Raw genomic sequence first — 20,363 nt, forward strand, 5'->3', positions numbered from 1 at the left:
CTGCCTGAGACGTTCACTTAGCAGTTCATCCTTCGGGCCTCATCTTCTCATATTTTCGATGTTTCATCCTGGACCGTGGGCCTGAGCTCACTAGCCCTGCCTCCCTCTTTCCACTTATGTATAGCCTCAGGGTGCTGGACTTGGGGTGGAACCCTCCATGCATGGTGAGGAGCTTTCTAGTCTTGATACGGGCTTCTATCTCTCCTTTGGCCAGTTTATGATGCCAGCGGGGTATCTGATGACTGGTAGTGCGTACATGTTGATGGCTTGGACCTTGTTCTTACCATTCAACTGACTTTTCAGGACCTGCCTTACTCTCTGGAGGTATTTGGCTGTGGTTGACTTTCTTGTGGCCTCTTCATGGTTTCATTAGCTGTGGGATGCCAAGGTACTGGTAGCTGTCTGTGGATATAACCTATGTTGCCCTCTGGTAGGTCAATCCCTACATATATATATATATATATATATATATATATATATATATATGGGAACATGCAGGATTATTTATCCAAAAATACACCCACATCAAACATATTGCACATGAATGAAGCTAAAATCTGTGTAACATTCTATACAAATTTAGCTGAGGTAATTCTTTGTTTCATTCTAATCGATTATTTTCCAGATTTGAAGTGAGTGATTCATCACTCCTTCATAACTGATCTTTGATGATATTTTTCTGCAAACTGTGTGTGTGTGTGTGTGTGTAGGGGAGTAGTGCAGAGGGTGGAGGAGAGCCCCTTGGCATTCCTCCTCCAATATTTGCTGCTTCTAATAGGCAACATTACTTACCTGAATGTCACCCACAGACCAGTGGGAAATATATTAATCAAATACCCTCATGCACTGTGACAACACAAATATTTTAATGTGATATGCAAAAACAGTGAGTCAGGTTATGCACAAACAGAGTTTTTCTTTTTTTTTAACGTTGTCCCTGCAGCAACCTGCCAAAGACATTAGGGCACTGCCCGGCCTGTGTAGCCTGTGGCTCTGACATTATCTGCTGCTGTGGACATGAGCGGATGTGCAGAAAATCCAATGTTAATCTGCAGACCTTACAAACAAAGCATACTGTGCATAGAAAATTAAATCTGGATAAGATCTCATTACGCAGTGGCAAGGTCGATGCTTTCCTAAATGCATGATTTAGGACTTGTCGTCAGGTGTCATTGTGGCAGTAAAGCATTCCTGTTGTTGTATTAGGCTGCTGTATCTGCAGGATCTTATTTGGAAATGTATAGCTCTGATGCATTGGTGCAGAATATATATAGATATGAACAAATAAAGAATGAATCAGCGGTCTAGAGGATGCATATTGCAGAGGAACCACACGTCAGGTATTTTAGTGTGCACATCCGTTCCACATCCTTCCTACTATATTTCAAGCCTCATTACCAAACCCACACAAGGCTGTTTCATCCATGACAACATCTAACCTAGCATGAGAGGCACACATCTTTACAGCAGAAGCCTCACTGTAAATATACAATCTAATTTAAAAAGAAAAGATACATCAGTGAGAGAGAATTAGGCTTTTATTCCAGTGCAAACATTTTGTGAGTGTGAGCGTGTGTGGTGAATGTTAATTCATAAAATCATGACAGAGGTTTGTATGATCAGATCAGCAGCACCATCTACTGGCCAGGCTAGCATAAGACAAGAAACAAAAGGACAAGCTACAGTAAAGGCTGCTTTTCAAGACGGTATACCCACATTTGTTTAAACATGTACTGTAAAATTCATTTTACTTCTCCACTACTCTTAAGCACTTACAAGGCCTCAGATAATATTCCCTGAGCTTTTCAGAATATCACCCTCATTTAATAAGGCTTAAAAGTGTGGAGGACAGCATATCTGCTTTGACTGTGATGGATGTGAGGTCATTAGGAGATAGAGGCTATTCTTAGCTCTTGGTTAATCTTAACAGTCTTTGAATGTCAGGCTCTATATCAATGGTGGGGAACTTTTTGCTATATCTTTTAAAGGGCTCTCCCTCTGGCCCGACGATGAATTTCTCAAAGTTCCAAGAGACGTCCGTCCTGTTGATGGGACTCCAGATCAGAAATTTGGGGTCCTGCATGAGGGAGCTGGGGTCGTCATCGGGATAGGGGAGCTTGTCTTTAAGATATGCAAAGACTGGATGCGTGTTTGTTCCGTTGACGTCACACTTCTCAAAGATGGTAAAGTTGGGCTGAAAGCCGCTACCTGGACGCACATGCTGCAGGCAATTCATGATCTCACCATTGGAGCAATTCTCCTGAAAAAAACAGTATTCATTTTCATATTGTCCAGCTGTTTCATACTCCACAGCAAAAGTGTGATCAGTGCTTCCTTCTAATTTGGGTAATAACAGGAATTAAGCTGATTACACTGTAGCAAACAAAATCACTCTATAAGACTGTCAGGCAGATACTTAAAATCTAATTGCTGTATAAGCTAAAATATCATGTACAGTTTGTACACTATGTAATCATGGTGTTCTTTTAAATTACTTGGTGGGTGAATACAGTGGGAATCATTCTCAAACATGGGAGACCTTTAATTTCCAGAAGTAAAACTTGGCCTAGCTATGATACAAGGAGAAAGCTCAAGATCCTGTTTAAACTGATCAAATAATAATAATAATAATAATAATAATAATAATAATAATAATAATAATAATAAGATTGAAATCAGCTCTGAACATCTGGTGAAAATCAGGTGTAGTTACTAATTTGAGGAAAATATATTTCATGCCCAGAGAAAGTAAGTGGCTAAATGATGCAACGAGTCTGACATGAATAATAAAAGATTATCAGCATATTTCTGGCCTACACCAAGACCAGCTCTTGCGGGGTTGTACCAAATGCAACAATGCAGCTCAACTGACCTGATATCCAAACTGGTTACAGGGAAAACCCAGGACCACCAGCCGATGGGGGTACTTGCTCTGAAGCTGGTTGAGCTCGCTGAAGTCCCGGGTGGTGGTGCCTCAGAGCGAGGCCACATTCTCTATCAGGACCACCCGTCCCCTGAATACATTAAAGTCCACAGAGTCTCCCTCCAACGTGGTGGCCCTCAGGTCGTAGAAGGTCTTGGCGATGAACGTCATCTTGACTCCTGTGCTTCCACACTGTAGGCAGACGGGATCTCAGCTTGGGACTGTATCAAACGGCGTGGTCACCTGACTCACTTGAGGCAGAAAGCTGCCTTTCATGGGTGTCAAATGTCACTTCAAGAAACTGATCTACATGTGACATACAATACTCTTTACAATTTTAAGATATACTCATGTAACGGATTGTAAAACCACACAGTTACATAAAGTAGTTTTTACATGATTTACAATTTTGTGAGTTTTCCCATTTCAGATAGGCGTTTAAAAGTGTTTTTTTATAATAATTTCTTTGAACCCAAAGGTTACTTGCTGTTTCTCACCAGAATGCTTTTAAACAATTCAATTATTATCCGGAGTATGTATTTGACAGCCCCATTTAAAAGAGTTGGGGGGGAAACAGCATGCATTTCGGCATGTATTATGGTACCTGTATGGCATGGATCTGTTTTCTCAGTCATTAAAAATTTAACCTGTGATCGCCTGTCTTTCACAGCAGGTGATAAAAAATGAATGAACCTACTGTCTGAACTCTCTGTGGACCTAAATTCACTCTCAATCCAAATGTAGTGACTCAGCAAGGCCCAGATACCCAATTCATATGTTTTAAATATAAGAATTTCAGTTTATTAACTTACACATACATTCCTTGATTATCACCCTCAAGTTTTAAACATTATATTAAAATTAAATATCTGTGGCACCCCTAGCACCTGAAAACATTATTTTAGGCAGCAGTAACGCTGCTTAAATGCACAACACAGACTAGGCGATGGCGGTCACATTCATAAAACAAACTGTACACATACATTCAGGATGGTAAACAAACATGTACTGCATTCAGAAAGGTCACTGAACATGGCACAACACTGTCCCTCTTGAGGAAATAAGTCCATTGTGTAAATGAATCCATCCCTGCTTGGTTTGAGTTTCGAAGTGTAAATAATTCAACTCTCTCCTCTGGCTTCATTTGTTGTAGCGTATACACTTGATGCACCTTAATAAACAGATTTTTATGGAAATGGATCCACATTTGACCAATAAGTTTGTAGACGTGTAGCCTGTGTGTGAAACTTGAAGAAGTAACAAGAAAGAAAAGATTTTCACCAAAAAGTACAATGCACTTTGCCCAGGAAATACACTGTAGGTATACTAGTCACTGGCTGAGTTCAATGATCATGCAACAGAATTGGCCCTCTGCTGGTTGTTGCCACTTACTGCATTTTTCCACCATGTAAGATGACCAACTTACAAAAAAGTGAAAACAATCGTGCACACTGCTGGTCAACAGGTGACAGTATCTATGAAGAAGACAGAGTCAAATCATGGTGGAGAACAAATATCTCTAGCTGCAGTACGAGTCATGGCACTGTGGTGGCTCTCTTTCTAACAGGCACAGGTCCTGTTGTCCACATCTTGTCTGCTCTTCTCGTCATCCAAACCGACCTTCTCCAGATAATCATCCAGAGATCCCAACAAGTTGTCAACATCTCTCTTGTGAGCCTGCAGCACCAGTTCTGCCGCACGAGTGAATGACTGAAGGAAATAGGAAGTAAAAAAATAAATGCACCGATAATAAATAAGAATGTGGCAGGGGAGTTCCCCAGAAATATTTTCTAATGTCAGACAGTTTCTGTTTCCTACCTCACTGATGTTATTGCTGGTGGCGGCACTGGTCTCAAAGAACTCCATCCCATAAGCTTCTGCTAGCTGCAAGATCCAGATAAATGTGGTCCGTAAGTAAATGAACACAGGATGGTTTAACTTCAATTATCAAAGACAGTCATCAATCTGTCTTCAGTACATAATTTGCTCCACAGATACTGATATAATACTGATACAGATTAGCTGATGTGTTGGGTCAAATTTTGGAAGAACTTAAAGTCTGTGGAAAGTAAGAATAAATATGTGTTCTGAGTACGCCAGTCCAAAGAAGAAAGTGTTATTAACCACCCAGCCAAATCTGAATGATTAAAAATATTAAAAAGTTTAAGAAATTAGGTGTCAAAATCGGGTAAAAATGTGTGTCCACTGAAGGTGCTGAAGTTCCGCCCACTCGTGGGAGCAGTCAAGCAGCAATTTTCAAGCGACTGAAATGTGTCAGATGAGTTTAGAAATTGACAAGATTAACTTTCAAACACACTGAGAAAGATTAATTAATCTCCATCTCCCTGCTAGGGGTGAGGGGGTATGCTCAGGGTGGCCTCAGCGTGTCATCGAGCCACCCTTTAGGACCGCCCCCCCCCAAAAAAAACCTGAACTGGAAACCTGGTGAAAAACCGTTCTGACCTCTAACGCCACATTTCAGTAATATATTGTTCAAAGTCTTTTCTCATGTTTTCAGCAACTATTTACTAACATATTTTATGTGTTTTGAAAGAAATCTCAGAATTGCGTTTACACTGACTTTAAATTCAAAAACTATGTATCACCCACTATGTATAGATTTGTACAGTCAAACTACATTAATGCAGTATTTATGTACCATAGCAGAACTGTCAGATTTCGCTGTGTGTTCTTTAGTAATGTCTACTTACCAAGCTAGTGTTCTATCTGACTAACTCTTGGATGTGTGTATATCTACATAATCCTACATTCACAGCACAGCACTTCACAAATGCAGAAAAAGACAATAAAAACTACAAAATGAAGTTCGGTCAAACCTTGTTTCCTTGTTCCGTTGTCACTTGCCTCCTGAGCTCCTCATCAGATTTGTTTCCTACTAAGATCCTCTGCACCATGTTTGGGGCAAACTGCAAAACAACAACAACAACAACAACAAAAAGGCAAGAGAGACAGCACTGAGATAAGGGACTTCATTATGTTGTCACTCATATCAAGTCATTAAATGTGCAGCAAGCAGTGCACAAATACTGGGTCACTGTGAAGGGCTCTATAAGTGTAAGAGAGTGAAATGAGTTGTTTGTGTTGTTGATGTTTATTGCCTTACTTCATCCACATCACTGGCCCACTTCGCGAGGTGCTGAAAGGATGGCCTGTTTGTGATGTCGTATACAAAGATGATACCCTGGACAAGAATACACAACAAAGAGCAATTAAAGAATGAAGCTACAGTGACCCGTGAAGGTAATTTGACTCCAGTGATTGTTCATATGGAGTGGTTCACCTGTGCTCGCCTGTAGTACTGTTTGGTAATGGTCTGATAACGCTCCTGACCAGCCGTGTCCCTGCACAGAAGACAAAACACACATCAGCAGAAGAAGATCCAACAATATGCCTGTCAGCATACTATAAATTAAATAAAACGATGCAGTAACTTAACTTACCATATCTGTACTCGCACCTTGACTCCATCTATTTCTAGCGTTTTCATTTTAAAATCAACTCCTACCAAAAAAACAAAAAACAGAGAAACTTACATTTAATTTCATTTTCAAAGTCAACACAACACAACAGAAGCAGTTTGAAACAGAAGTCACTAAAGCAACTGTGACAAACTAGTGAAAAATCCTGCTTTGTGGTATTTTCCACGGGCTGTTGTGGGTTTGTGGGCACTTAATGAGGGTTGCTCAGAGACACTATTATCCCTAATGAATAGTATCACAGACGTTGCACAGTGTCAACTTTTAAATCATCATGTCCACACAATACAGTCTCCACAATGGGGTTGCAACTGATAGCTAAGAAATGTGACAACATAAGGCTGACTGCCAACAACTGGATGGTACCACTTCATTTGTTTAAATACCGTTTATAAGTAAAGATAATATACTGCATATGTTCTGAAATTATATGCTGCCTCCACAAATTAAAATCCACAAATAAGACATTTAAAATTCATATAGGCCAACTGTAGTATTCTAGTTTTGTTAACTTTATTTATCCTAAATATACAATGTCAAAGATAAAACATAGTTAAAACTGGATGTCAGAGCTACTCAAGCCATATAGCTTTATTTGTTAATGCCGTCATGCAAGTGTGCATGGACGCAGAAAAATGTTTGGTTAATTGTTTCTAGAATTATTCTCTGAAGTCAACAGATGTTTGGGTTCGATATAAGTTTTTGACTGTCGTCGTTGTTTACACATTAAGGACTGCCTCGAGTCGGTACTGGACCAGTTTAAGATGTGGATTTTGTTCATTTTTGTACCATTATAAGTTTTTAAGTTTTAAATAAATCATCCTTCAAGATCACATACATCTCTCTCCATGATTGCAGTGGGTTTTCGCAAGTGTTGTGTTAGGTTCATGGACGCGTCAAAAATAAGATTACTCTGTTGACTAATTGGCCGAGGCACTTGGGCCTTTGGTAAACGGCCACTACACTGGATATTTAGTCAACATTGATTAATAACCTTTATCTATATAACTATATAAAATACTAGGCCATAGAACTGTGTAATTTCTCTGAAAACTTTTTAGAGCTTAAAGCTTTTTAGATTTGTTATAATTAAAACTAAAAAGTTATGACATGTAAATCAATACCAAACTAAAGCTGAGTAAATATACAGCAGAATTCACAGTTTGGTTTGATTTGATTTGTCAGCTCTAGGCTACTGTAGAAACATGACTGTGCAACATGGTGGACTCCGTGGAAGAGGACCTGCAGCATCTCTAGACATAAAAGGCTCTTTTTTTTTTTTTTAATGATATTCTTTTGGCCTTTTCAAGCTTTTATTGTATAGAGGCAGTTGAAGAGCAACAGGAGTGTGGGGAATGACATGTGGGAAAGAGCCACAGGTCACCCATAAAGGGCTCATTCTAATGTTACAAAGACATAATTATTCTACATTTCAGTTCATTATACACTGATGGAAATACAACCATGACTATTATATTCCATTTCTGCCATGTTCTGTACCTTATGTCTTACACACTGGACCTTTAAGACACACATACAATACATGCAGCTGTATCCATTACACATTCCACCTCACGTGAAGTAATATGTAAAACAGCTACATTTCTGTAAAAGACCTTTAAAGTTGAGAGTGTTTCACAGTAATGGTAGTTCAGGTGCTGGTATGCATTTCTATCTGTTTACAGCTTACAGTCCAGCCTGAACACTTTAACCTTGAACCCTTTTTCTTAATTTACTTCTGTTGTTACTGCTCTCTGCCTTTTAAAAGGTAGTAGCCAATATACCATACTATACTATAAACAGTATATTTCCAATAATGACTGCATCTACTATTCGATTAATCATTTGGTCAAATAAACATGCCAAAAAGTGGTGAAAAATACCCACAACACACAAGGGGACATCTTCAAATTACTTGTTTTTTTCTGACTAACAAGAAAAGAAGAAAAGCAGCAAATGCTCAACAGAGACGCCAGAACAAGATAATGTTTGGCATTTTTGCATGAAAAGTAAAGATTGATTAATTTACTGGTCTTTCGGCCTTACAACAGACATTTTAACTAAAAGTACATGTACTGTTCTTTTCATGTGTCCCAGTAAGCCAGTTGTTGCTGATGTTTTTTCTGTCAATCGACCAATTAGATGACTAATCATTTCAGCTTCACTACACTACACCTCACAGCACTGTACTAAACACCTGAGCCTGTATTTACTTTTCAACTTTTGTTGAAGAAACTAAAGTAATAAATATTTTGTTTCGCATGTCACATTCAAATGAATGGAAAATGTGAACATCCCTCTATGCAATGTCACTGGAGGCACTCCCTCTAACATTTGGCTTAAGAAGACACTTATGTCCAAATGTTTACAATGTACACCCCTCTGAAAGACACTGGACCTGGGTGCAGGAGACAGATGACTGAATCTATCTAAAGTTTACCAATACTATCAAACATCTAGAAGCATGGAGCGCTCATGCACTGGAGTTTAATCCCATATATAAAGCCTTGAACTGCACAACCTTTTACCCTGAATACCTCACACTATGGTTACAAGGAAAATCAATTTCCTCCAAACCATGTCCATGTTAGTTTATGCTCATAATATATGGACATAGTCTAATATCCATTATAATTCTCTTTGTGCTTTTCACTTAGTTTCAAAGCTGTTATGACCTGAGGCAGTTTGTACTAATCCTAATAGCTAAGCAGGCCTGCTTATACGCTTTAAAACAAAAAAATCTGGAAATTCAATAAAAAGTTACAGCTTTTATTCTGTGAAATAAAAACAAATAAATCAATAAAAATCCATTGGTGTTCATCCGGTTAACTTGAGCTTAACATAACACAGACGCATAATGTTTAAGAACAGGCGTCACTGAAAACTTGCTGGATGGCTTACCGATGGTGGAGATATGTGAAGGATCAAATTCACTTTCCGTGAACCTGCGCAACATGCAAGTCTTCCCAACCCCAGAGTCTCCGAGCATGAGCAGCCTGAACAACACGTCGTACTGTTTAGCCATGACCATAAACTAAAACATAGTAGAAAACATGTTTTCTCATGCAGCTGCTGGTTGATGTCCTCACACACTGCTGTAAGCTGTGCTGCCTCCAGGGACCGTCGGAAACTCCAACTTCTAAAGTCGGAAACCATGAATGCAACGACCCACAACAGCTCTAACCATTTCACAAAAGCAGATTGTTTAAGTGGCTTTTGACAGAAATGTTTTATGGTTCCGTTTAGCTGATGAAAAATAATGTAGACACATTAACAATGTGGGTTTTTTTCCTACTCATATGTGATCCACACAATTTAAATCACCTCAGCATTTTGTTTTGCCAGGGCCTCCATACTTTCTCCTTTACAATCCTAGAATCAGTTTCTCTTATCTAATTATTTCAGTTGTAGTTTACAGTCCTGAGTGATCTTTCCTACGGCTCAAGAAGGCATCACACAACCTGCATCCTTGAAGAAGCAGTGGGAGTGTCAGTGCGTCTCATCACACTGAACTCAACCCAAATTCAATATTTAAACTAACTTCATTGGCAGCGCTTGAGTCTGGTGTTATACATGCTGATGTAACATTTCATGTTGTTCCTCCACAGTGCCAGGATGTAGTTTTGGTTGAGAATACTAAAAACTACAAATTTACTGTCATTTGTTTTGTTTGTTTTGTGTGCATAAACCAATAAAATATATGAGGCTAAAACAATCACAATCAATTCTTTAAAAAATATGTGTACAACATATGAAATCCCCTCAAGATGAACTCCGTTTGATGTCATTTAATGCCCCAAATTTCCCCACATATTAAGGATCGGTTAGCACTGTCGGTGCACTTTCTGTGAGGAGTTTGCGTGTTCTCCTCATGTCTCTCCGGGTAATCCAGCTTCCTCCCACAGTCTAAAGGATTATTAGATAACAACAGCTGGAGAGGTGGGAGAGGATGAGATGCAGTAAAGGACCCAGGCTGGACTTGGACCTGGGTCACTGCAGTAAGGACTTCTAGCCCTGATACATGGGGTGCATGCTTTGTGCCCTGGTGTTCCTACTTTTAATTTTAGCATCTAAAAACTGAGCAGAAAAGCCTTTATTTACACCACTGAAACTACAATTCAAATATAGTTATCAAGAAACTTTTAAAAGATTAAGATCATCCAATATTTCCGTTAATTATCCCTGTTGATTGTTTTGATTAACATTTGTTTAAATTTGATTAAACGTATCAGATTATTTTATTAACTGGGATTAGAAATTGAGTTTTTCCATCACTCTGCTGTTTCCCCAATCTCAAACACATACAGTACCAGTCGCAAGTTCAGAAGCACCTTTTCATTCAATGTTTTATCTTTGTTTTTAATACTTAACACTGAAGACCAACACATATGGAATTATGTGGTAAACAAGCGCTATCATCAAAAAGTCCCAGCAGAGGAAGCTCAACCTGTCACAGGAGCTGCTGTCATCCCAGCCTGTTTTTGCCCTTCGAGAAACCATTATTTGTTTTTCCAGGGTATGTAAGGTCTTATTTGAAGAAGGAAGCTGACGTGTCAGTGTTGAATCACCTAAACCCAGTTGAGTTGGTTTGGGAAGAATTGGATCACAGAGTGAAAGCAAAGCAGCCAATGAGTGCTCAGCACCTCTGGGAACTCCTTCAAGACTGTTGGAAAACCAAGGGATGACCTCATGAATCTAACTGAGAGAATGGCAAGAGTGTGCAAAGAGTAATCAAAGCGAAAGGTGGCTACTTTCAAGAATCTAAAATCTGAAACTGAAGCTTTTTTGTTTACTACATAATTCCATGTATTCCTTTATAGTTTCAATGTCTTCAGTGTTAATCTACAATGTAGAAAGCGATAAAAAATAAAATTATTGGATGAGAAGGTGTCCAAATTTTTGACTGATACGGTACAAAAGTACAGTTAATACCTAGGAAAAATAACCGCTTAATGTACAAAAAGCTATGATGTTATTACAAAACATGGTGAGTCACAAATACATCCCAAAAGGATAAAATAGTTTTATTTATAGTCTCATAATAAAGGTGTGCCTTAACTTGCAAGACAACCGTTGGCAGTATGTACAACATACCTGTAATTTCCATGGAATGGAACAAACAAATATTGATCACGTACACACTAATTTACCTCTGCAAAATAACAAAAAAAAAAAAAAAAAAAAAAAAAGAAGAAAAAAACAAAACAAAATAAAAAGATAAACGTTCCCAGCACAGGCAAATATCTGAAGGGAAGGCTTTTCTTTGCAGAGTGGACACCATTTAAGAGTATACGGTGGTATATACTACACACAAAAATAAAAGGTCACTGCCCTTTAACTGCATTGCTTAACATTCAGTATCCATTAGGGGATTTTTTTTTATACATTTTGTCTGATAATAATAAAAAGAGAGGAAAATAAATAGTTGAACCTGTGGAAAATCCACTAAAACAGCAGGTCAACTTGATCATCCTCCTGTGTTCTCTGGAAAATCTCAAGCCAAACCATGAGGGAGATCAGACGCGAGGGTACGAAATCAATTTCGGTGCATCACTATAAATAGAGGGATTAATTTGATTACACAAACATTTTCAAGGACACAAACTTCAGCCACCTACACTGAATAAGGAGGGTTGCATAACAGACTTTTTTTTTTCCAAAAGCAACTTCACATTCTTTTTTTTGGAAAAGTATGAATATTAAAAAGGTAAACTATCCCTAATTACCATTTTGTCAAAGGTCATAAAGTCTCACAACTCCAACAAAGAAAAAAAAAATGATGTAGCTTTACTAACGCCTCACATCTCCGTATTTGATTATGAATGGTTATCATGAGGTTTGAAATGCGTAAAGTCCTTCAAAACTGCAGAGCTGCCTCACTTTGGGGGTCTTAAAAGTTGTTGCCGGGCCACAAAAGGAGCGACAGGATGCTTGCCAGGAGGAAAAAGGAAGGTAGAAGCGTTTTATACATAATAGCACCTCTCTCACACAGTCTCCGCCTTGTCTCCTGGACTGGTGTAAGAAGGCAGGACTGAGTGCGGACAGGTCGGAGGAGTCGGGGGCTGGTGGGCAAAAAGAGTCTGTTTGGAGAACTGCGGGCAGCCCGAGTCTAGCTGGGCTCCACGCGCAGCTTCTTTCTGTTGGGCGGCTCATCCGGCTCTGATTCAGAGCTCGAGTCGGAGCCGCCATCGAAGGCGGACACCGCGCTTCCTTTGCGGTTTGTGTACAAGCTGCTATCAGAAGAGTAGTTTGTCTGGAGCTGAGTCTTCCCCTTGGCCTTCTCTAGTGCACGAACTGCAGCACACAAGGAAAGAAAACAACAACAACAAAAAAAAATACTACAGTTAATTACACTCATTAAATATCGCTAATGACAGACTACATCACCTTGTCCTAAAAAGACATCAACGACTGTTTCTCCACTTACCCTGCTGCTCCAACAGTGCATTCTGCTTCTTTAAGTCATCGATGTCCTGCTGGTGGGTATGGTTTTTTCGCCTCATGTATTGGATGTACTCGGTGGCTTTGTCTAGAATCTGTGCTCGGGAAGCCTGTTTGACAGAGTTCTGTCAGCAAAAATTCAGAGAGCCATGGGACAAAGCTGCAGTGTCTATTTATTCAGATGAAACATGGCATTCTATCTAAAGATTTATGCAAAGATCATATATGTCATATATCAAATAGTTTTCGGTGTGTAACATGCAATAATGGTCTCAGGACAGAGAGTACAACATGCAAGCTGTACAGCCTCCTGAGACAAATTGTGGGTCAGCTATATAAACAAAAGCTGATTTGACTAACATATCACAGAATAATTCTAGCACAAAGGGTTTTGCATTTAATTTGAATGACTAAATGTACAAAAATGAACATATACAAACCTCTCTTTGTCCAATAGTTAGGTGACTAAGCTGAAAGATTGTGACAAGGATTACCAGATATCATGGGTTATTTAACAATCTCAAATTGATACATGAAGGTTATGTTGTTTTGCACATGTCTGACACATGGAAAGCTTTGCTTGGCAAAATATCCATCTTTTAAAATGACCCCATTATTTTCTCTTTCACCTCAGAGAGAGCTTTCTGAGCCGTACACTACAGAACAGCGTCGGCTTTGAGGGGTACAAACTAGGGCCCTGTTTGATAAAGTGGTTGAGTGTTGTGAACTTGGAAATTCAGCTAATGAGACTTTACTGCTGAGGGTGATCACATTTGCAGGGCCGTGAAAACAAAGTCAAAAAGATGAAAGTGCTGATTTTTTGACCTGCTGGTTGTCCGAACGACGGGGATGTAGCTGTCTCCTGACCTTTATGTTGCTTTTGCTAACAGTGTTCAGGTCAACATACAGTTCTCGTGCTTTAAACAAGTGCTTTGCATGTGCACAAGTAAATACAACAAAATTCAGCAAAGGAAATGAGATCTTTTTTAAAAATGTGTGTATATATGTATGTATATTCTTTGCTGGTCGAGTTATGGAATTTATAAAATTATATAATATATTTTCCTCTCACCTTCTCCCCTTGTAATGCAGGCACAGAATCTCGCAAACCGTGAAAGCTGTCTTTAATGTGGTCCCTGCGTTTGCGCTCAAGCGCATTGTGATGTGCTCGCTTATCTGCCTGCAAACACACACAGAAACACACCAAAAAAGTTTGTTACTTGATTTCCATGTGACTTAAGACTGACATTTAAGACGACGACGAGGGGCAATGCAAATACTGCCGTTTTAAATTGTGAAGTGGTCTTGCGTCACAGAATCCTTGTGTGTACATTGCGTAAATCAAATGTACCCAACTAACATTGTCTTACTTCCAGACAGAGATAGCGTTAAACAAGCTCATTTTGACCACACCCCCTACTGTCTACTTGTTCAGGGAGGTTGTAGCTGCACAGAAGATTGATGAAGACACTTTCCCCGACCTAATCATTATATGGGGAACAAAACAAATACAGGTAAATAATTATGAATGTATTTCTTGGTATTATTATTATAGTTATCATAGGCTTACTAGAACAATTTGCCAGGACAGATATAGTAAACATGTATATCATGACATACATACTGTACAGGATAACATTTTTCTCGGGGGTAATTGCTAAAGCCATTTTTAATTTAGAGGTGTAGCTGCATGTCAATAACAAAATAGCCAATGATAAAGTAAATTAAAAAAGCTCTGCCACTAAAATAAGAACTTGTCTTTTACATTAAGTGTGAACTATCCCGTAACCTTAGGTAGGCTTAGTAATATAATTGGAAACGAGTGCGACATGGAGGTCATGTTGATGGAGGTCAGTATTTCACACCTTTGTCATTATTATGACATCTTTGTTAAAAGAAAACTGGCACTATTTTACCTTACCATCAGCAATTTAAATCAGAACCAGAAATACTTTAATAATCCCAGGGGGAAATTATATATAAAATAAATGAAAACAAACAATAAATTAATGTATAAAGCATTGTGTACTGTGCAGCCATGCAGTGCAACAGTATGGCTCTTTGTTTTCTAGTTTAGACATAGGATATATCAGAAGAATAATTATGGTAGAACAAGTGCAAGTCGAGATGTCTCTGATTAGGCCGAGCAGTATTATGTATACTGTGAATCCATGAGGATCCAAAGCTGGAGATGCCAGCTTAATAAAATGGGGGGCATAGTTCTGGCGACAACCAGCAGACATTGGCAGATAATGAACAAAACATTTTTAAAAACAAACATGAACACAGTGTCCTGTCTGCACTGCCGTTTAAGGTTTTTTTGTTGTTGTTGCGCCTATTCCTGGCGTTACGGTAGTGATGCTCGGAGTGGCCAAAATGGACGCGTAAACACTCTCACTGTGTTTTTGCACAAAGTTGACAAAAACACGGACTATGACGATGAATAACGAGGCTTTCCCTTCACTTTCCTCCAGAGGTGTACAGCGGAGTGACTCACTCATGTCTCAGACATCCAGCAAACCTCTTTGGGAAAACTTTTTCACTTGAAATGTGGCTTATCCAGTGCTATATAAACTTGTTTTTGTTTTTTTACACGTTATTTAGATAACAAAAGCCATTGGGAAAGTCAGCGCATCTAGTAAAAGGGTAAAGGTTTTTTTAAATTAAAGTTTGAAAACAGGAAACTACATTACAACAGGCCTAATATATTGAACATATATTTATTTATTTTTAAAAGGCAGATAAATGTATAACAAATGTGTTTCAAAAGAGACACCTTAGTTTCATTAGCTGTGTGAAACGTGAGAAGTCGTTGCAGTTTTTTTTTTTTGCCTTTTTGGTCGCTCCCAGCACCTGTACCGTAATTGCACGTGTAGATGCGTGACAAAAAAATCCCGAAAGGGAGCGGAGGGCTTAGCAAGGGGGTTATCGCAAACGACGGTACACACGGCTGTAAAACAAACCCAAATCATTCACCACAATAATACGCTCGACTTTACTGTAAAGTAAAGCCAGCCAGCATTTTAAAATAAACACCCGCCGACCCCCAACGACACTTAATGTACGCCCAGCTAGCTAGCCAGTTAGCTCGGTCAGGTAGCGTTAAAGTTGCTGTTGACGAGCTGGCTAGCTACTTGTAGAGGAGAAACTAGAAAGCCACATACATCGCTGTCGACTTCGATGTCATCGTTTTCGCTCATTCTTCGGTGAAAAAGGTCTGAGAAAAAAGGGGGGAGGAAAAAAAACAAACAGCTGTCAAAACAAACCGGAGGCAAATAAAAATGTAGCACGGAGCCTCGCTACAGCAGATACATGACGATCAACGGTTCGTCCACACGTGACTCGCCTACACATGGACGGGAAAACACAAACGGCGCATGCGCGACAGAAACGAGACCTCGTGGGTAATGAAGTAATCCGCCGACACGCGGCCCTGTTTGCGATGCCGCTGGTTTCTGCTACCCGAACTACATTTCCCACAATGCCCCCCGGGTTCAGACGCGCCCACTAAAATACACCGTTATCCTCTCTCTCCCTTCAAGTTGCAAACACAGCAGCCTCAGGAAACCTTCAGCGTGCCTTCCCCAAGTGCACTATGAATGTTCTTTAGTTATAAATATATATATATATTTAAAAATATCATATTGAAATGAATAAATCATACTTGATTTAAAATATTCTACATAAATATGATTATGTGGTGTGAAGGACCAGCATGCATTGTGCTGAACTCTTATGGTTCAGTGGTCAGCAGGGTAGTGTGCTACAATAACTAGGCTCCTTTCTCAGCATATGATTATGAGGCCAGATGGTGGCCTAGCTCGCTTTGCCTGCCCTCCCCCACTCACCATCCATGCCTGCACACTTGCCTCTATGGGACCTTTAAATAGCTTCTGCAGCAAGCAATCGCTGCGTATAAACCTCGCTGCAGCTAGACAAAGATATGAAGCACATCTTTGTGCAGAGATTCGTTTGGTCTAATTTGAATGAGACTGAGAGTTAAACATTGGCTGTTTGATTTACTTAAATGCACATGCAGCAATCACATCACAGGCCCTGTCCAGGAAAAACCCTCAGGTGGTGCAGGCACTGAAACCGATATTTCAGAACCCTTGTTTTGTTGTGTGCATGGTTGTAGGCCTGCTGTGGGGGTCCGCAAGGCGAGTCAAGAGGAATGTATCCTTTGTCTCCCAGCAGCACACCAGAGAATTCGCCTGACAATACAAGATATCATTTAGAAAACAACACAGCAGAGTTACACACTCATGATGTCCAAGGTGCTTACAATACAAATAAAACGTGGCTTACCTTGTGAAAGTCACTCGTAAATTGGATTAGCCCGAAAGACTCTGGAGTCATGCACTAAGCCAGGCCACTTTGCCTCTAAATTGCTGACAAGGCAGTCAGCATCACAGATCATCTGAAATGTTAAGTTGTAACCTACTAAGGTCATTAAATGCACAAATGTATGTAGGTCATAATATCCATAAATCACTCTTGCCTGAACATTGATGCCGTGAAAGGATTTCCTGTTAACGTAATGACATCAGCGTCAGACAAACGCGTCTTATTGTGCGGCAAATGGTTAGTTTATTGAGGTTCTCTGCATCCCCGACAGAATAAAGGAAGCTCCCACTCCCAAACCATCTCAATGTAACACATACCATCTGTGGTACAGTGAGAGCATGGCTTTGCGCCGTCTAGTGCTGTATTTTTGGACCCAGCAGCCTACATAAATATCTTAGTCCATCACCTGAGAATCTGTATCTCTCAATCAGATAGTCATCTCCAAAGGCCAATGGGTCTGACCTGTCCCAGAAGACTCTTTCATGCCTAAATGCTTGTCTAAGGATTAGGGCTTCCTCATCCAGTACATCCTCGAAAAAAGGGCAAGCCATTATGAAGAGGGCCTGAGTAATAATAATACTACTTGAATAAATATAAAAAGATTGTTGCAATTACAAACAGCCAACAGATTTAAATGAAATGAGAAATGACTATATATGTAATATTTTAATACAGGATAATTAAACTGATGCAACATACTTAGAAAGACCATGGACATGCTGTAAAACACATTCATTCCTCACAGGATTGACTGTGGAAATACAGGTGAATCACTAGGATTAACCTTAGCCTGGCTGTTAGTCTGGTTTGGAGCAGGCTAGCTGCAGAGAATAAATCACCATAGTAACTTGGCCGGGTTAAGTTTGAGCTGCTTTCATGCAACCGACTTGAGTCTGAATTCAGCCAGGATAACAAACATAGCCTTATCTTAGATTTGTGCAATCCCCCTCAGGTAGAGTATCAGAGTTTAGATCAGGGGCGTCCAAAGTACGACCCGGGGGCCAATCACGTCCCGCGGTCAGATTCATGCAGCCTTAAACTTCAATTTTATAATATATTATTTATGGATTGTCAGATTTTATTTTTGCGCATGTCAGTGGACAGACAGCGGAGCAGCTTCTCCCACAGGCTGCTACAGCTCCGCTGTCGAAGGGACAGATACAGGAAATCTTTCCTGCCACATGCATTACACTGTATAACAACAGCTAGGTCATAATCTACAGTCACCTCACATTTCTCCTTACTTTGTACATATCAACACTGCCAACTTGCTGTATATACCTCTGTACAATATATCTTATTTTATCGTATTTACTATTGCTTTTTTGATATTTTATTATGTATAGTTTGCTTTATAGTATATTTTTATTCTTATGTTGTCACTTGTCACTTTGTGTAATGCTGCTGCTGCACTATAATTTCCCAGCTTGGGATAAATAAAGTATATCTATCTATCTATCTATCTATCTATCTATCTATCTATCTATCTATCTATCTATCTATCTATCTATCTATGCGCGAAAGCTGCACGCTGCCTGTTATGCTCCTCTGGACTTTGGGGTCGCTTTTTGGCTTTTTTCTCTTTTGTTCATTTTTGTTTTCTTCGCTGTAGCTCTGTGGAGTCCTGCCCTCTTTTGTCTGTTCTTCTGTTTTTGGAGAGTTTTTGTGCTTTTGTCGTGTTGTTTTTTAAACTGCCGCTTCCACCTGGACATGCTAACTTTGTTTACTCCCGGGAACAGCTGATTGCGCTAATGCCGTCCGGCATAGAAGCAAGACCAGCCGATATACCAGCTGAACTCTGGAGGACAACACACTGAGGATGCAGAGGAGGGTCGGGACGGGCTTGTAGAGAGGAGGACAGGATTTGGGCCGTGTCTCCCTCTGTTGTTATGGACATGTGCGGTCTCCTAGCAACAAATGGACAAGCTAAGGGCGCTAAAGTGGAGACACGCAGAGTATGAATGCAGTCTGATGTGCTTCACAGAGACACTACAGACCATAGACATAATATACATAGACATATATACATAGACATATATACATAGACGCCGCATTGAGCGCTGAATCGTACGTCAACGGGTCCGCCATATTGGATGTGGCAGATATGCCCGTAAACTAATACAAGGAAATGGACTGAACTTCATAAAGCGCCTTTCTACAAAGTTCTTTAAGTTAATGTCTCTTATACACCCATTCACACACACACTAATATATCTGGGAAACAAACAGGCACCAAAAACAACGTATGTAACTTTTAAATTGATGATTATAAATGTTTACTCCTTATGTAAGCACCAAACCAACGTATGTATTTTTCTAATGCTGAGTGTTTCCAGCTACTAATGTGTGTAACACTGTTACTGTGATGATAAATATTGAAATATTTATATTTAACATTTAATATGTGCCTATAATAACCAGATCCTGAAATGTAGATGTGACATGAGGGTTTTCTGAATAAAGAGCACTAACGTGTACATTACACGTGAACATATATACATACATATAGTACACACACACACACTGAGCTCTCCTGTGTACAAATATATGACAAAATCCATCCATAAATCAGATATTTATAGAGTGTATATACTGGAAAATGATGAAATGGTGAAGATTTGTAGCCTTGGTAGACCCAACAAAATTGTTGAGCTGGATGCAGATTCATTCATTCAAGTCTTTGGGTGTATCTCGAAGAATTCAAACAAATTGTTATAAAAATAGAAAATATTATTTAAATTTAAGTCATTTTTATTAATTCCAGCTGTTCTATATAAGCATGATACACATTGAATTTCATACAGTTGTACAATCTGTTAGTATTTTACCCCTTAATATACATGTCCTTCAATCATCCTGTAGTAGTTGGGTGTTTTAAGTAATGGGTCATTTAGTGGAGATGTTAAACTCTGTCTCATCCCATCTGTAGTGTAAGCACAAAATGTATCTATGAGATTTACAGTGTTTGTACCACCTAGAGTATTTTTTAATTTACATTGATACTTGGTTGATAATTAAATATTTCAAAACAAACGGAACAGCAAAAAACTGCAACACGTTATGGTTTATGTGTTTGCCGCTCCTGTCGTACATGGTACAGATCTTGATCATCATGACAGTGAACCGCTACCCAGTTACTCTCCGTTAACTGGCCT

General features: G+C 39.4%; 3 protein-coding genes across 6 annotated transcripts; all 3 read right to left on the reverse strand.

The window, feature by feature from the left end:
- Window positions 1–1,542: 1,542 nt before the first annotated feature.
- gpx2 (glutathione peroxidase 2) lies at window positions 1,543–3,245 on the reverse strand. Its single transcript, XM_027274871.1, has 2 exons — window positions 2,873–3,245; window positions 1,543–2,260 (listed from the first exon to the last, which is right to left on the reverse strand). The coding sequence occupies exons 1-2, from the start codon at window positions 3,092–3,094 to the stop codon at window positions 1,907–1,909; spliced, it is 576 nt and encodes a 191-aa protein (XP_027130672.1). The 5' UTR covers window positions 3,095–3,245; the 3' UTR covers window positions 1,543–1,906.
- Window positions 3,246–3,758: 513 nt separating this feature from the next.
- LOC104921403 (ras-related protein Rab-15-like) lies at window positions 3,759–9,593 on the reverse strand. Its single transcript, XM_027274870.1, has 7 exons — window positions 9,322–9,593; window positions 6,385–6,445; window positions 6,225–6,285; window positions 6,048–6,125; window positions 5,761–5,850; window positions 4,742–4,807; window positions 3,759–4,633 (listed from the first exon to the last, which is right to left on the reverse strand). The coding sequence occupies exons 1-7, from the start codon at window positions 9,449–9,451 to the stop codon at window positions 4,484–4,486; spliced, it is 636 nt and encodes a 211-aa protein (XP_027130671.1). The 5' UTR covers window positions 9,452–9,593; the 3' UTR covers window positions 3,759–4,483.
- A 1,826-nt stretch (window positions 9,594–11,419) lies between these two features.
- Window positions 11,420–16,238, reverse strand: LOC113744583 (protein max-like). 4 transcript variants are annotated; one of them, XM_027274873.1, is made up of 5 exons: window positions 16,026–16,238; window positions 13,934–14,041; window positions 13,302–13,331; window positions 12,848–12,971; window positions 11,420–12,714 (listed from the first exon to the last, which is right to left on the reverse strand). In XM_027274873.1, the coding sequence occupies exons 1-5, from the start codon at window positions 16,059–16,061 to the stop codon at window positions 12,530–12,532; spliced, it is 483 nt and encodes a 160-aa protein (XP_027130674.1). In that variant the 5' UTR covers window positions 16,062–16,238; the 3' UTR covers window positions 11,420–12,529. The 4 variants fall into 4 exon arrangements, with proteins under 4 accessions (XP_027130674.1, XP_027130673.1, XP_027130677.1 ...); XM_027274872.1 differs by having other exon boundaries at window positions 12,848–12,986; XM_027274876.1 differs by lacking the exon at window positions 13,302–13,331 and having other exon boundaries at window positions 16,026–16,235.
- Window positions 16,239–20,363: the final 4,125 nt, after the last annotated feature.

This window comes from Larimichthys crocea, chromosome XXIV (genome assembly GCF_000972845.2).
Source record: "Larimichthys crocea isolate SSNF chromosome XXIV, L_crocea_2.0, whole genome shotgun sequence".
In the NCBI taxonomy this organism is placed as follows: domain Eukaryota; kingdom Metazoa; phylum Chordata; class Actinopteri; family Sciaenidae; genus Larimichthys; species Larimichthys crocea.

What these genes read in the sequence shown, in the direction of transcription:
- LOC113744583 (XM_027274872.1), bottom strand. Translation starts at nt 16,061, where the DNA reads ATGAGCGAAAACGATGACATCGAAGTCGACAGCGAT. An exon ending in ACATCGAAGTCGACAGCGAT is followed by an intron (nt 14,042 to 16,025) that starts GTATGTGGCTTT and finishes GTGTGTTTGCAG; the next exon opens with GCAGATAAGCGAGCACATCA. An exon ending in TGCACTGTTGGAGCAGCAGG is followed by an intron (nt 12,715 to 12,847) that starts GTAAGTGGAGAA and finishes TGTGTGCTGCAG; the next exon opens with TTCGTGCACTAGAGAAGGCC.
- LOC104921403 (XM_027274870.1), bottom strand. Translation starts at nt 9,451, where the DNA reads ATGGTCATGGCTAAACAGTACGACGTGTTGTTCAGGCTGCTCATGCTC. An exon ending in AAGGTGCGAGTACAGATATG is followed by an intron (nt 6,286 to 6,384) that starts GTAAGTTAAGTT and finishes TCTTCTGTGCAG; the next exon opens with GGACACGGCTGGTCAGGAGC. An exon ending in GGGCCAGTGATGTGGATGAA is followed by an intron (nt 5,851 to 6,047) that starts GTAAGGCAATAA and finishes GTTGTTTTGCAG; the next exon opens with TTTGCCCCAAACATGGTGCA.